At 34.4% G+C, this 15,522-nt stretch overlaps 1 protein-coding gene across 3 annotated transcripts; it reads right to left on the bottom strand.

Annotated features, from left to right (window-relative positions):
* Window positions 1-9,060: 9,060 nt before the first annotated feature.
* Window positions 9,061-14,958, bottom strand: LOC127130052 (probable transcriptional regulator SLK2). Of its 3 annotated transcripts, XM_051059139.1 has the most exons (11): window positions 14,727-14,952; window positions 13,065-14,204; window positions 12,646-12,777; window positions 12,324-12,375; window positions 11,962-12,176; window positions 11,806-11,874; window positions 11,374-11,474; window positions 11,039-11,132; window positions 10,852-10,921; window positions 9,714-10,684; window positions 9,061-9,316 (listed from the first exon to the last, which is right to left on the bottom strand). In XM_051059139.1, the coding sequence occupies exons 2-10, from the start codon at window positions 14,013-14,015 to the stop codon at window positions 9,726-9,728; spliced, it is 2,643 nt and encodes an 880-aa protein (XP_050915096.1). In that variant the 5' UTR covers window positions 14,016-14,204; window positions 14,727-14,952; the 3' UTR covers window positions 9,061-9,316; window positions 9,714-9,725. The 3 variants fall into 3 exon arrangements, with proteins under 3 accessions (XP_050915096.1, XP_050915091.1, XP_050915085.1); XM_051059134.1 differs by lacking the exon at window positions 9,061-9,316 and having other exon boundaries at window positions 9,448-10,684; window positions 14,794-14,958; XM_051059128.1 differs by lacking the exon at window positions 9,061-9,316 and having other exon boundaries at window positions 9,448-10,684.
* Window positions 14,959-15,522: the final 564 nt, after the last annotated feature.

The raw sequence follows: 15,522 nt of genomic DNA, 5'->3' as shown, positions 1-15,522 counted from the left end.
TTAGCACTTTCACAAGGGGGTGATTTTGGGAGATTGAAGCATGAATTAGAGAGCACAAATGGTGATTTTTGGAGCATTTGAAGCCATTGGATACCATCTCTTCAAGGGAATTCTTATGTTATCATTGTTTATCAATCGTGGTATTTTAGTTACACTACGAGTAGCTAAATTCTTCTAGGTTAGGTTGTGTTATGATGAACCTATTTCTCAATTGTTGTATTCTATGTTGATTTGACCATTGTATGAACATATTGATCTAAAATTTTATTCAATTGCTCCTTTTTCATAATGTTTTTTATGTGAGATACTCTTTTAATCTGATTTTGGGCACATAGGGAATACTGACTATTAGTCTATGTGTTAGACCAAGGGAAATTATTGTACTTATGTTGGTTGAATAAGGATAGGAGACCCCGAATAGTGGCATAGATGATTAACGTTTTATACATCGCCTAATCCTGCTTACGTTGGCGAACTTGGAATAGAAATCTCATGGTATTGGTTAGTGAGTTATTTCATGAGGGATCAGCTATAACGGTTTTGTTAATTCACCATGAGGTTATAGTGATTAGATAATTCATACAGGGCATCAAACATCAACATGAGAGAAATATGGGGTTCTACAACACAACCTGGCCTCTTTCATGACATTGTTTACGCGTTTATTTACTTTTCGCACTGAAACTTGAACACCCCCTTTTTTACTAGTTGTTTCCAAATTACACACATTTTTTCTTGCTTGGAGGAAGTCCATGTGGATTCGATCTTTTTATTACTTCAAAATTATCGGTACCCTTGCCGAGAAGTCATCAGTTACTTACAAATGGTTTTAATAAAAGAGAAAAATAAGTTTTTAATTAATGTGCTCGCAAATATTTTGAAACCTTGTACCTACGTATTCTTATAGTGGAATGAGAAAATCAGAGCTCTGTAGTTCGTGGGGTAGAAAACGAGTATTTGTTTGTTGATTTTAGGGAATGGTGTTATAATCATATCCTAGAAGTGTTTGATGTTAGTTGTTTGATCCTGGTTCGGATGCTCTAAGTTGTTAGTCTGACTGCTAAGGAATGAATTATAACCGTTCTTTTATGAAAAGAAATTGATGTGGTGTCTGAAAGAAATGAAAAGGTGGTGTCTGAACCAAGAACAAAGAATTGTAAAAGTGTGGTGTCAAAACCAAGGATAGGAAATGAGGTGGTGTCATAACCAATAGCAGAAAATAAAGTGGTGTTTAAACTGAAGAGGAAATAAAAGTAGTGCTGAAACCAAAGAGGAAATAAAAGTGGTGTTTAAACCAAAGAATAAAATAAGAATGGTGTTTAAACAAAAAAAGGTGGTGTTTTAACAAAGATGGTGATTAACCCAAAGAGAGTATAAAAGTGGTGTTTAAATCAAAGAAGAAATAAAAGTGGTGTTTAAACCAAAGAGGAAATGAAAGTGGTGTTTAAACCAAAGAGATGGTGTTTTAACCAAGATGGTGATTAACCCAAAGAGAGGGGTGTTTCAACCATAAGATTGTGATTAACCCAAAGAGGTTGAGAGAGAAATATTATGAAATGATCTTGATGTTGGTTGTGATTGATTTTAGTATGAAGGCAAATGTTGAAAATTGTCTTGATTTGAATTGTACTAAAGTCTATGAATGGAAGTGAATACTTTGAACAATTGGGTCATATGCCCCATATCCAAAGGTATTCAGAATAAGGATATGAATGCTCCCTTTCATTCTTCTCCATTTCTTAAGGCTCGTGGAGCACAATTTACATCGTATTTTTAAAATATTTTAAGTTTATATTTACCGTTGGATCAAGTTTATTTGCAAAAAAAAAGTTTTTGTTTTGAATGGACAAAGAGAGAGAGAGAGAGAGAGAGAGAGAGAGAGAGAGAGAGAGAGATGATTGAAAGAGTGATACCAAGAATGGGGAATGAAGCTTGATGTTGTCATGTATTAATGGTTATCCATTTCTAGGGTTTTATAGAATAGAGTTAGGATTGACCTAGGGGAACATGTAATGGTACAAGCATATAATGGCACAAGTCCTAAGGTTCATTTAAAGTATAACTAAGAAGTCCTAAGGTCATTAATCTACTTAATTGATCAAAGTAGAACTTAATCAATTAAGTAAATTAAGACAAATGGGATCATGCAAAACTTAAGTCAAGCTATACACATCCAAAGCCGTGGAATTATGAAGAAACAATCAAAGGAAAAGATGAGACCTAAATTGATAAAGATGTAACCCTAATTTTGTATTGATTCTAATCTATTTTCAACTAGGAATTTTAATTCTAATCTAAAAATTATTTCTAGCTTAGAATTATTAAACCTAATTAACTGTGTTTGCCTAATTGCTAGTAAATGTTTTTTGAATGTCTTGAAAAAAGCTAAAAGAAATTGTTAAAAATAATTAAGGAAATAAATTAAACTCTGCCAAGGTATCGAAAGTGAGAAGGGGGTGTGGCTAGTCAATGGGTGCAGGCCTAGACATTGTAAGGCCTGTGTATTTTGTCATTGTTTGGATTCAGATGCTGGGGTGTATGAGTAGGAGGTAGGGTGTGCATGAAGCAAGGCCAAGTGGGCCTAGTTTGAAGCCCAAAGATGAATCTCAGAATGAGGGAAATGGGACGAAGGTCCCTCATTCATCTCACTCACTCATCCATCTCTTCTCCCTCTCTCTCTTTTCATCCAGCTCATCGGAAATCGCTATGCCGCGTCGGAAAATCTCTCTGCCGTGTCGGAAATCGCTCTGCCGCGTCGGAAATCGCCTCTGGCGGCGGCGGAGCCCAGAAACATTCCAACCATCATCAACCTGAACCTATTCTCATCCCCCAGTAATAGTAATAGAGATGGAAGAAAATAAGAAATATTGAGGCCACCTACCAACAAGATTGAGGCTTGTCCCAGTCGTTGTTGCAAGGCGTTTGAAGATGAAGGTGAATAGTAGAAACCCAGAGACATGCAATTTCAGGTCATAATTTTGAACCTTAGCTTTTACAAGTTCTTCTTCTTCTCCTCTTCTTCTTTTTTCTCTAAACTTAGGAATCAATTGGTGATTGACTATTGTTATTAGAATAGGGTAGAGATAGAGATTAGAGTGATGAACTAGGTTGAATTTGCAGAGAATTTAGGGTTGGACAATTGAATTAGTGCAGAGGTTAAGCTCTATTTCACAGAGCTTCAAAGTTTGAAGCTCTGTCAATGGTGGAGAGGGAGAGACCTAGTGAGAATTTATGAGGTTTGAGTAGTGAAACTGGAAGAGTTTCTTTAGGGTAGATTATGATTGTTGATAAAGCAATGAGAGTAAGCTTTATATAGATGGAATGAAGATGAGATTTAGAGGGAAGGGTGGTTACAAATAGTTAGGATTTGATCAATTATGACCCTTAGATGGTGATCCTAGGTTGGGGTTTATAAAGGGTGGAAAGTCATTGATGAATTAGTCAGGGTTGTGTGTTAGTTGAGTGAAGAAAAATTGGATGATTTGTGTTTGTTTTCAACTGAAATCAGTGTAAAAAAGAGAATAGAAGTGTGTTTGTTTGGGTTTTAGAAGTTAGTTGTGATTTTGAAAGTAATTTAGTGTGTTTAAAGGGAAATTTGAACTTAGGGGTGGTTTGGTAATTGGCTTAGCACACGTGGCAATGGGTTCATTAGTTGGAAGTTAGTTAGTTGTTGTTAGGTTGGTTAACAATTTGTGTTAGTTACAAGGTAAATGGTGGTTAAAGTGTTAGCTTGCTAACTCTTAGTTTTAGGGTTAAGTTAGCGACTAACTTGGTCAGTTAGGGCAGGTGGTTATTGGCTTATGACTGAATTGGTTAGTTAGATAATAGTTGAAGCTAGGGTAGTGTTTTTTGCCAACTGAGTTGATAATTAGTTGGTTAATTTTGCTAACAAGTTACTATGACAGTTAAATAACAAGTTTGGATTTCTTGTGGTGATGTATGCATGATGAATTTTGCTATGCGAGTTGTTAGGGAAAAGTAGCTTTAGGTGTGCATTATATGTATGCTGAGCTACATATTTGAATGGCATTGTTTGAATCATAATGGTAGGCTTAAGTTAGGGCATGGTTTATTTTGGATTGTGAAATGATTATGTAGGATGAGTAGTATTGTTGGGATATTATTGTTGGTGTAAGCCCTAGAGGCCAATACTTTTGGTACTTGTATCGAATTATTTAAAGGCATTTTCTTTATTATGGTTGATTAATAAAGTCCATGGAATAGATAGTCCGTTTAATGTATTAAGTGTGACTTAATCATGAGAACACATTAAACATAAGGACATTATTCTTAAAGTATCCGTAGTCGAGCTTTAGTGTGAAGTGGGATAACATTAAAGCATTAAGACTATTATGTTTGTAGACTGATGATCACATCTCATGGATCATGGATAAAGAGTTATCAAGTCTTAAACATAGGTATGAATATTAGGAGTAATATTTATACCGGATTGACCCGCTGTGAGAATACTATATAGAAAGTTATGCAAAGTGTCATAAGTTATTCTCATGGTGATAATAATGTATACCACTCTTCGACCTGAAACCACTATGGATCCTAGATGTAGAGTCGAGTGCTTTGTTGCTGATCCAACGTTGTCCGTAACTGGATAACCATAAAGACAGTTTATGGGTACTCCACAAAGCATGTTGAGGGACATGAGTGTCCTAGATGGAATTTGCCCATCCTGCGTAACAGGATAAATGTCTATGGGCCCAATATTGAACTGGACAAGGATGACACGGTCTATACATTGTGTTCAATATAGACATAAGGGCAAAGGGGTAATTATACACATAATTATTATCACAGGAGGTTTTGTCAGATCACATGACATTTTCGTGACTTGGGTAGCAGTGATGTGTTGCTAGATACCGCTCACTGTTTATTATGTTAAATGCGTGATTTAATATAATTGTCAACGCCGCGAAAACCTATAGGGTCACACACAAAGGACGGATTGATGAGAGATAGAATAATTAAGGAACATCGTAAGGTACGGTGTACTTAAGTAGAATACGAAATATGGTAAGGTACCAAATACTTAAGTGATTTTGGCATTTTATGAGATATGGGCCAAAATGCACTTAAGTGGGCTTTTTGGCTTGAAGCCCACACAAGTGGTTCTATAAATAGAACCCCTTGGGTAGAAGCATTGTAACTAACTGAGACAGAAAACACAACTGAAGAGTTGGAATTTCGTATCTCTCTCTCACTCAAAGCCTTCATTCATAACAGCTAGCACTGCGATTGAAGGAATCCGTTCGTGTGGACTGAGTAGAGACGTTGTCATCGTTCAACGTTCGTGATCGCCCCGTGGATCTGTATCAAAGGTTTTGATCATTATCAGAAATCTGCACCAAAGGTTTGAATCGCCACAAGAGGTAACGATTCTATCACTGATCATGCCCATTCGTAAGGATCACTAAATGGAGAAATTTTTAAATTCCGCTGCGCCTTGGATGGCAATTCTTCTACAATTATGTATGTGTATATCTACTGACTTGGTAATGTATGTATTTATATGATATAATTTTTGATGATGCACTGCTTTTGGTTCATGGTATGCATGAGGATGGGAACTGTCATGACATATAGTCTTTGATTGAATGTGTTTTGTGATGTGCATTGCTTTGTGGTATGTGATTTGATATGTACATGACCTATGTGTTTATGTGAGTGAGTGTGTGTGTGTGTGTGTGTGTGTGTGTGGATTAGTATGCAATGATAATTGGATGTGTGTGTTGAGTTATGTATGTTATGTTATGGTACTGTGTATAGGATTGGACTTGGCGAAAATTGGTGTTTGGATAGTTATGCATTAGGTTCACGATAACTGTTTGGACCTTTTGTCATTGTTTGATTGCTAACTGTCGTGATAGTTATGATATTGTGTGCATTGCATTTCTTGAGACTTGGCACATGTGAGCTTTTATGAGCATTGTGGTATGTTATGATATCGTAACATATTGGTTTGTGTTGCATGGTTGTTATAAGGTTGAATGCATTTCTTGGACAAGGAATGAAGCTTGGCCATGGCAACGCTAAGCTTTGGTCATATGACATAAACAAAGTACAAGCTTGGTGGACATGGGGTTTGGAATGGAAATGAAGACTTGTAGGCAAAATGTAAAGTCATAAGGATGAAGAAAAATAGGTCTAGGGTTAAGTTTTACTTTGGTCAACTGTTTGACCAAAAGTAACATGTAGGTCAAACTAAAAAAAATGTGTAATCTTCATTTCTGACTTTTGTAATGTATTTTGCACTTGAATTTTGATTTTGTATCGTTGATGTATGACTTTATAACATATGCTCCAAGTAATGAAACTTTTTCCCTCCATTTTGTACAATTTGAATTTTGAATCTTTACACTTTGAATCCAATTCGATATGCTTTAATTAAAAGATCAATAGCTCATCCATAGCTAACATATAAAACCTCATAAGACTTAGTCAACAAAAAGTCAACCTTCCATGGTTGACTTTATTGACCAAAAGTCAACCTTATGGGAATAGCTTCCAAATCCTCTTGTTCATGATCTGTACTAATACAACCAATATGCCTTGAACATAATTAGGGATTCCAAAACTTAGATCAAGAAAAGTCAACATTCAAAGTTGACTTTGGCCAAAAAGTCAACTACAACACAATGGCCCCAAAAGCTTGTTTCATAAGTGCACATGACAAGAACCTTAATCCATGAAGATTAATAACATCTTTGGCATAACTCAATATCTTGTATCACAAACAATAGGAGTCCTTTGAACCATTAATATTACATGTAGATGCAAGTACAGATGAACGATCCTAAGAATGAATAATTGGGGTATCAGTCATGAGCCAGATGAAATGAAGATAGGTAGGGCAAATTATGGGGTGTGACAACAAGCAAGAGACTTCAAATGCTCAAACACTAAGTAAGAGACTTCTAATAATCTACCTAATCGATAAAAGATTGTTTGGGGTAATACATTTGATATACAATCAGAGGTGTAAACAAAATACAACTCAAGAAGAACATATAATATACAAAGGTAAGAAATCCCTGGTTAATTTCGTTGAAAGCTTGTTTGAAATCCCTTTGCTACAAAAGGAATTATCAGTTGCATCCCAGCTAACTCTATGAGAAAAAACTTAGGTCTTCATGTGATCAAAAGAAGACAAAGTAGACTCAGAGTCTGACAGTGACCCATCAGAGTCACATTGGTCTTTGAGCTTTGATTAGTCTTCAGGTTCTGATCAGCAGAGGCATACTTCTTCAAAATCTGGTCTTCAGAGACTAACTTCTTCTGACTCTGGTCTTCAGACGTTGATCTCTTCAAAGTCTGATCTTCAGAAGTTGACTTCTGATCCTTCAGATTCTGATTTTTAAGCTTCACTTTAGATGTTCATTGTTAGAACCAAAACTTATATTATTCTTGAAATTTTAGTCTATGATCTTGCACACTTGAATAAATATTAATATACTTAATTATTCTTTGAATACTTTGTTATCATCAAAATTCAAAAAATATGATACAAACTAATTTTGTTCTAATATATATTTTTTGAAAAATGCGAGGACACATACCTAAACAAAAATATTTTTTCTTAAAAAAATGTTAGTTCACACACTTATGTAAAAATTATGCATTTTAGAATATACGTGAATATGTTTCCATAGCAACATCCCCGGAATTATTTCCGCATTTCGTAATATATCTTTGCAAAAAGTGAATAATCGTGCCACATTTTTTTAAAATAAATAATATACCGTATATATCCTAGAAATACATGAAAATTAAAATTTAAAAAAAATAAAAAACGTATCGATAGTGTAATAATTTTAAAATATATTTAATGATGATGTGTGTTTTGCCTAATCGCTTAACTATTTTAAAATTAATTATATGACAAAAAAAACAAATGTTTTTTTTATAGAAGGACAGTTTAAAACTAACAAGATTTCTTTTTTGCATTTGGGAAATATGGTGAACATTCAACTACATATATACAAAAATTCCAAATCTACGATAATAAGTGTAGTTGGCAATAGAGAAATTTGTAATTAGTGTAGTTGGCAACATAGAAATGCAAGAATTTATCTAAAATTTTAAAAAGGGTCAAAATGTGTGAATGGTGTAAAAAGGTTATTTTTTTTACTTGAACATTACTATTTTTAGTGGTGCTCAGACATTCTTATTAAAAATCAAAAATGTATATAAAATTTAAAAATGTATTTTTGAACACACCTCATATACACACTATCTTTTTGTAAATGAATCACATCCATACTTAAATAAATAAAAATTAAAATATATTTTTAGAATAAATTTGAATATATTACTCCATAGGATATAATAATAAGTATGAGAGAAGAAGGATTTAATGCATTTTATATATTTATTTCTCTCATGTTGTTGTTTTTTGTTATCTTTTATTTGTATGGATGACAATTAGATTCATCTTTAATAAATATCTCTAAATTTAAATTGAATTAAATAAATGAATTAAATTCTTTTATATTTGATTCTAATGAAAAATTAAACTCAATCTTTATTAATTCAATTTTACAAGAGTTTAGACATGTTCTGTAAAAAGATAATCTTATATTTTCGTTCAATAAAAACGTAAGTCTACTATATTATTAAAATAACTAAAATACACAAAATATACGGTCGGTGATTAGTTTATTACTAAAAAATTATTGTATAGTGTATATCCTATTTTCTTATTTTTCAAACTATATTATTAATGCTACTTTGAAAAAAAGTTTTATTCATGTATGTTTTTCCTATTTTCTTATTTTTCAAACTATATTATTAATGCTACTGTATAAAGAATTTTAGTGTTTTAAAAAAGTTTTTTTTTTTTAATTTTAATGTTAAGTTTCTTAAAATTGTGAAAATATCAATCTAATTGAACAGATTTCATGATTTGGGTTTGGTATCTGAAAAACTCATTGACTTGGTTTGAATTTCATAATAAAAATATTCAAAAATTAGACTAAATCAACTTCTTTTTTTGACATTATTTTTAAATGGCAAAATAATATATAAATAGAGAGATGATAAAAAATCCAATCTCAAAACAGTATGAAAGTTAATCTGGTACCATAAGTAAAAAAAACAAAAATCTCCCAAAGGACAACAGAATAGAAAAAGATAAAACAAACTACAGCGAGAAAAACCCAACATCACTAAAACAAAAGTCACGGGGATTCTCCACCCAACAGCACACCGGCTAAAACTCCGGCCACCAGATTCTGATAGGTGCATAAGATGTTTATCCATAGATGCCCTAACTAGTTAAATTCAGTTCCCATAATCTACACTCCTGTCATTTTTGTAAAATAAAAAAAAGTAAATACTCACAAACTTAAACAGTTACAATTAGATATTATAAATTACACAAAATTTGATTTGATGTCTACACCACTAACTTTTTCAATATGAAAATGCAATACGTATACAACCAAGCAACAATTATCTCTCCGTGTGCTGCACGGGTTAAAATACTAGTTGTAGATTACACTTGCAGGCCAGGAAAAAAAGCAACCCTCAAATAAAATCTCTCTACAACACCCACCTACTTGAGTAAGAGTCATCACAAATTCCATCAAGAAAGAAAACAAGAAAAATAAGGCAGAAACTGTTTAGAGTATCATCATCTGTACAAAGATAATATTATAATAAGATAAAACAATTGAACAAGAAATTCCAATTACACTCACAACTTGACTCGGTCATGTCTTCCAGTTAAAACCCATGTTATCATCTAGATCACTGTTAAAGAAGGGGTTATCCGCAAAATCATTGGCAAAATCCGAAGCCATGTCTTGCAATGCAAGATTCTGAGGCGGCATGTCAGATGATCTCTGGTTGAATCCAGTGTTGCTTCCTCCACCAGCTGCTGCAGACGAATCACTGTTTGAAGCTGCTTTGAAGCTATTACTCCTTGAAACAGGTCCGTTATTTGCTGGACCGCTGGAAGAGCCGCCGCCTCCTCCGCTTGTGGGTGGAGTTTGACCCACAAAACCCAAATTATTCTTTGCCATATTATTCCCATTGGTGGGTCCACTATGAGACTGTTGTTGCACTCCCCCGCCATTGTTATTTGACATATCTTGCAGTAGCTGCTGGATCATCTGATGTTGCAGTGATTGATTTCCTTGAGATCCTTGTGAGTGATTTTGTTGAGGTAAATTATTCACACTTAACGAGCGTTGTTGAAGGTGTTGTTGCTGCTGTTGCTGCTGTTGCCGCTGCTGTGCGGATATATGTTGATTTGAGAAACCACCACTACTGTTGTGAGGCGAATTCTGCATAGAGCCGGGGATTATAGCAGCAGCACCAGCACCTTGCAAAGAAGCTGATGAAGGACTTTGGTTCGGGTTATTGAAAGGGGAACCTTCTCGATGAAGTGAGCTAGGACTTGAATTCATCGAGTTTTGCCGCATGAGAATATTCTGATAACTGGACATTGCCAAAGCAGCTTGTGATGGCCCAGTCAAAGCACCCCGATTGCCCATATTGTGATTATTGGTTATATGATTGTTTGCTCCAGGATTCAATGCCATCAGCTTATTAAGTGTATTTCGATCAGATGGGAGACCTTGAACATTTGCTGCCTGTTCCAACTCCTGCATCTTTTGCATCTGGTGCTTTGACGCGCTTGAAAATTGTGAATAATTTTTTAAACTCTCTGCAGGCATATATATATGGTTAGTAAACAAGGAAACAATAGAGGCTATTCCAAATAAAGAATCCAGACACCTAAAATTAAAATAATGAACCAATATTTGATAAAGATGATATGAATTCAACCCAAGAGTGTATGTTAATAAATATAATAAAAACAACAAGAATTACCAATTGCTCCGATATCTTGATCAGAACTGATATCAATTAGATCTTTCATGTTATTGCAAACCTCAGAAATCTGTAAAAACAATAAGGCCAAGAAAAGAAGGTTTTGATTAAATATTATAAATAAAGAATTACGGTTTCACTGTTTTTCAATACTACAGAAACTGTGAAATATAATTTAACAGTTTACCTGCAAAGTTCTCACAAATCTTTTTGAAAAGCCCAAGTCATTTAGTGATTGTAGCTCCAAACTCTTCGCAAGCTGACGCCCAGCAGTTAGGACCCTGATGTAAAAGAAACATTACCTTAACTTTAGTTCATAGATTCTCATAAAAAGAGTCAGATCTGGGTTGTGAGCGCTCCATGAGAAAATGATTAGTTAGGTTGATTATAATGATTTATTTCATTTACAGAAGACAATGTATGCACTAATACAGGTAACACTAAAATTCGATATTCCTATTAGTTGACCCTGTATGACTACAAACACGTTTGCATATGCTATAAAAAAAAATGTTAACTTACATGTTGCTGTTTGATTGCAAGTCATGCTGAGAAACCCCGTCTGACCCACTTTCAGAAATTGTACTTTGGCATTTTTGAGCTACCTGAACTAATTGGTTGACCTGTAAGAAGTTAAAAAACAGTAAGAGCTATACTCCAAAATAGTACCTCTACACTACCATTCCAATTATATAGATATAATCATGTAGTTAGTGTTATAGCACTTTCACACCTCAAGGAAAAATTCAAAATAGTTAGAGGATCACAAAAATGTTTGGAACAATCGAGAATGGTTCTTAGTTCATTTTGAATCTTGTAGTGCACAGTTTCAACAAGAATATGAATCTAATAGCACATGACACAGAAAGAGGTGACAAATTGAGAACTACTTAACAGAGATATCTAGTTAACTTGCACTGTCTTACACACGACATGGCATGCAGAATCAAATACCTGTGGGGCAACTAACTTTCGAGGAAGAAGTTCTTCATGGCGCCTTACACAGAAATCCCAAGAAAATATCTGTGCAAATTATCAAGAATTTCAGTGGTCAGTACAAACAAAAGATTCAAACAGTGAATATATTCAGATACAATAAAGATCTATAACCTTTAGGTCTTGAGTAAACACAATACGAAGTTGACCCTCACGAACAACACGAAGTTGCTCGTACACACACTCTTGAACTGCTTTTGTATATTCTAACATCATCAAACCAGACGCAAATCTTATTTCCCGTGGCAAGTCCAAAAACAAAAGTTCATCGATCACGCCACCATCAAATTTTACTACGTTAAGTCTGGGTAGTATATCAAAAGTTGCCTCTGTTAAACAAATCCATCATGCACATTATTAGATTAGCATTATCATAAACAAAGAAACATTCTAAGAAATCTAGTTACAGGTATGAACGAAAAAATATCCATAATCACAGTTAGAAAGAATAATATAATATATGTTGAGTTCTTTACCAAATCCCCTTCTTCCAGATTTAGCTCCACATATGTCACAGTGCCAAGCATGCTGAAGAAAGAAATATCAAGGTCAGATTATCAACACGTCAAGGGCTATGGTACCAACAGACTAGAGGAGAAAAACGGGAAGAAAAAACTGACTATGCAAAATCCATAATTTTTGGCATAACTCATTCTTAGAAGCTGCCTACAGTTTACATGATGATAACCTAATCCAACCTATTAAAACTTTTAATGCAATATTTATCATTAAAAAATATTGCAGCAGCATTCCATTCATAGAACAGGATATACGAAGTAGATAAGTGAAAAAACTAACTGTAGTTGCTTGCGGTAAAACACCAGCTGTATGGTGTCCAGAATTACTATATAATGCCAAACACCATCGTTGCTTTGCACGAGGAGAGTAATACTCAGCCACAAACTTTCTCCAATATGCAATACTATTATCCTGAGAAAACAGATCGATCAATTGAAGTTTGGTTATGTAACCAATCAAGGTGTTCAGAAGTACCAAAACATTAAAAATGTGTTGAGATAAAATACACTAATTAATTCAAATGCCTTAAATAGAAGGGCTTATACTTGAAACAAAACTTAACATAAACACATAATATATCGCATCTCAAACAGATTTGAACAGATCTGAACATCGACAAATCATAAAACATAGCTGCCGCATACACAACAGAAATCACGTAGACAGGTGTTCGCATGCAGCAAATAAACAAAACTCACGCTTGGTCGCTGTCTTTGATGATAGAGATACTGCATCAATCGACGGGCACATACGCCTCCAACACCACCATCATATGGACGCTTCACACCAGCCGAGGGCTGCATCATTTGCTGTTGTATTTGCTGCCTCTGCATTTGCTGCTGCTGCTGCTGCTGCTGTTGTTGTTGCTGTATCAATTGCATCCGCTGGGCCTGGGGCAATGACTGAAAGATTTGTTGTTGCTTAAGCCTATGCTGTTGCTGAAACATAGCCTGTAACTGTGGATTACGGCCTTGGAACTGTGTGGGGTCTTGTCTCTGAAGAAGCTGTTGTATTACCTGTTGCTGCATTATATCATCTGGTTTGATATCCAGCCTACGCTTTTTCAGCAAGTGGGATATACTATTTGGATCTTGAATGAAAGATCCTGCAACTTGTGCACCCATTTGGTGCGAAGACGATCCAGTTTGAGAAGCAGGCAAATGCATAGAACTTGAAGCACCCTGCAGCTTCTGTTGATTCTGCTGCAATTGATGAGCATTCTGATCTTGATGAGAATTCTGCTGTACTACTGAGGAACCATCCATTGCAGGTGACCCAGAAATACTAATATTATTCGATGTGAATGACAATGGCGAAGCAGGTAATCTTAAATACGAGTCTCCATTAATGCTTGCACTTCTTTGCATATGGCGGTCACCAGAGAGTGCAGAATTCGCATCCGTGACTAAAGAACTAGCTCCAACACTTGGTGCCGAGTTTGCAACACTGTTCAAAATTGCATTGTTCATATCCCCGGGAACTGGACCAAGGTTGGAGTGACCAGTTCCAGGTACAGTGTTAGATGAGTTAACTAAAGACGAGCTCAAGTGAGAGTTAACTAAATTATGCGATTGTCCCTCTCCTTGAAAGAAAATTCCAGAACTCGATGAAGATTGGGCTAAACCTCCTGCCACCCGAGAAGGTGCCATGGGAGGTATGCCCCCTTGGTGACTCGAATCAAGGTAGCTATCGAAAGCCAGGCTTAACTTAACCAGTAACTAAAATATACTCAAACAATAGACAAGTCCAATATAACAGGCGCAGATTTAGTATTAAACACCGATTATCACTCCTTTCTCTAAGATCTTCACCGCAGTAATACAACCTTTCTGACAAACCTACAAACACATGTACAACCAAATTCTCAAAAATTACAATTTTCATCTCAAATCTATCTCAACTATATACAGATCAAACAAAACACAAAAAGTACACATTCATTATCACAAAAGAAAGTTAAGCTAAAACCAATTGACCCAAATAAAATGTTCTCCATACCTAATTTAGAATCAAACATACATTTTTTAAAAGCATACAAACAAAATAACCACCCTTTCAAATAAAGTAAAATCACAGTCAAATAATTTCATTCAACAACCCCTAATTATTGAAATATTGAAATACAACTCTCTGAATTCACACATTCAAAACCCTAAAACCCAAAATCAAATACCAAATCCAAAAAATCAAACAATAACTTAATTACCATTCCCAATACACATCCAAACTCATAACAATCCTAAAATCTAATAACAAAAAGTAACAATTCAAATAACCAACCAACTCAAAAATGTAAACTTTGAACTCATCACCAAAAAAGCACTAAAAACCAAAAAAAAAAATAATGAACAAACATTTACCATGATCAGGCAGCAATTATTGAAAACATGAAAAACATGAAACAGAATTGTTTTGGAGCTAACTCACATCCAAACCGCGAGCTGAGAAAAAGCGAAACGTCACTTTCTGGAAATGAAATTAGAAAAATCTAAACAAAAAAAAAAGAATTAATTAATAAAAAGAAACAGTGTTGAGAGAAGAGAGATGCAATGTTAGAGAGAGAGAGATATAGTAGCTAGTGGAAATGAAAAGAAAGGGTAGGACTGTTTTTAACCTGTTTATGACTTCGTGTTACCGGCTATAGCCGGTTGAAACTAGGGCACGTGTCGAATGTGTTACTCTGTAGCTTAGTCGGTGATAGATTCGTAGTTTTACGCTATGGGGATTGTGTACGTGGCGATTTTTTATTGGTTTAGATTTTTTAATTTGAGGGAGAAAATCGTCTTTTTTGTTTTTGTAGAGAGATGAAGTTTGGTTTTTTTGACTTTGAGAGAAAAATCTTTGCACGCGTATTTGCTTCATCGTATATTAGTAGCAAATTGTCTATTTGTATTTACTCTAAAAATAGATAATAATAATATAATAATAATAATAATAAATAAAAAAGTATATTTTTTGAACAAGATAAATTAATTTAAAATTTAACAATAAGAATTAGATTTCTTTTGATGATTTATAGTACGGAAAAAATATTTTTTTAGATATTTATGAAAAAAAAATTGAAAATTTTCATTTTTTTTGTTGTATGTTATTCTGATTTCCTTAGTGAAAGATGGAATTAAAAGATTATATCATTTTAAGATTCAATATCAATAT

The sequence above is a fragment of the Lathyrus oleraceus genome, chromosome 1 (genome assembly GCF_024323335.1).
Source record: "Lathyrus oleraceus cultivar Zhongwan6 chromosome 1, CAAS_Psat_ZW6_1.0, whole genome shotgun sequence".
Classification (NCBI taxonomy): Eukaryota; Viridiplantae; Streptophyta; class Magnoliopsida; order Fabales; family Fabaceae; genus Lathyrus; species Lathyrus oleraceus.
This window is presented reverse-complemented; position numbering and strand designations above follow the sequence as displayed.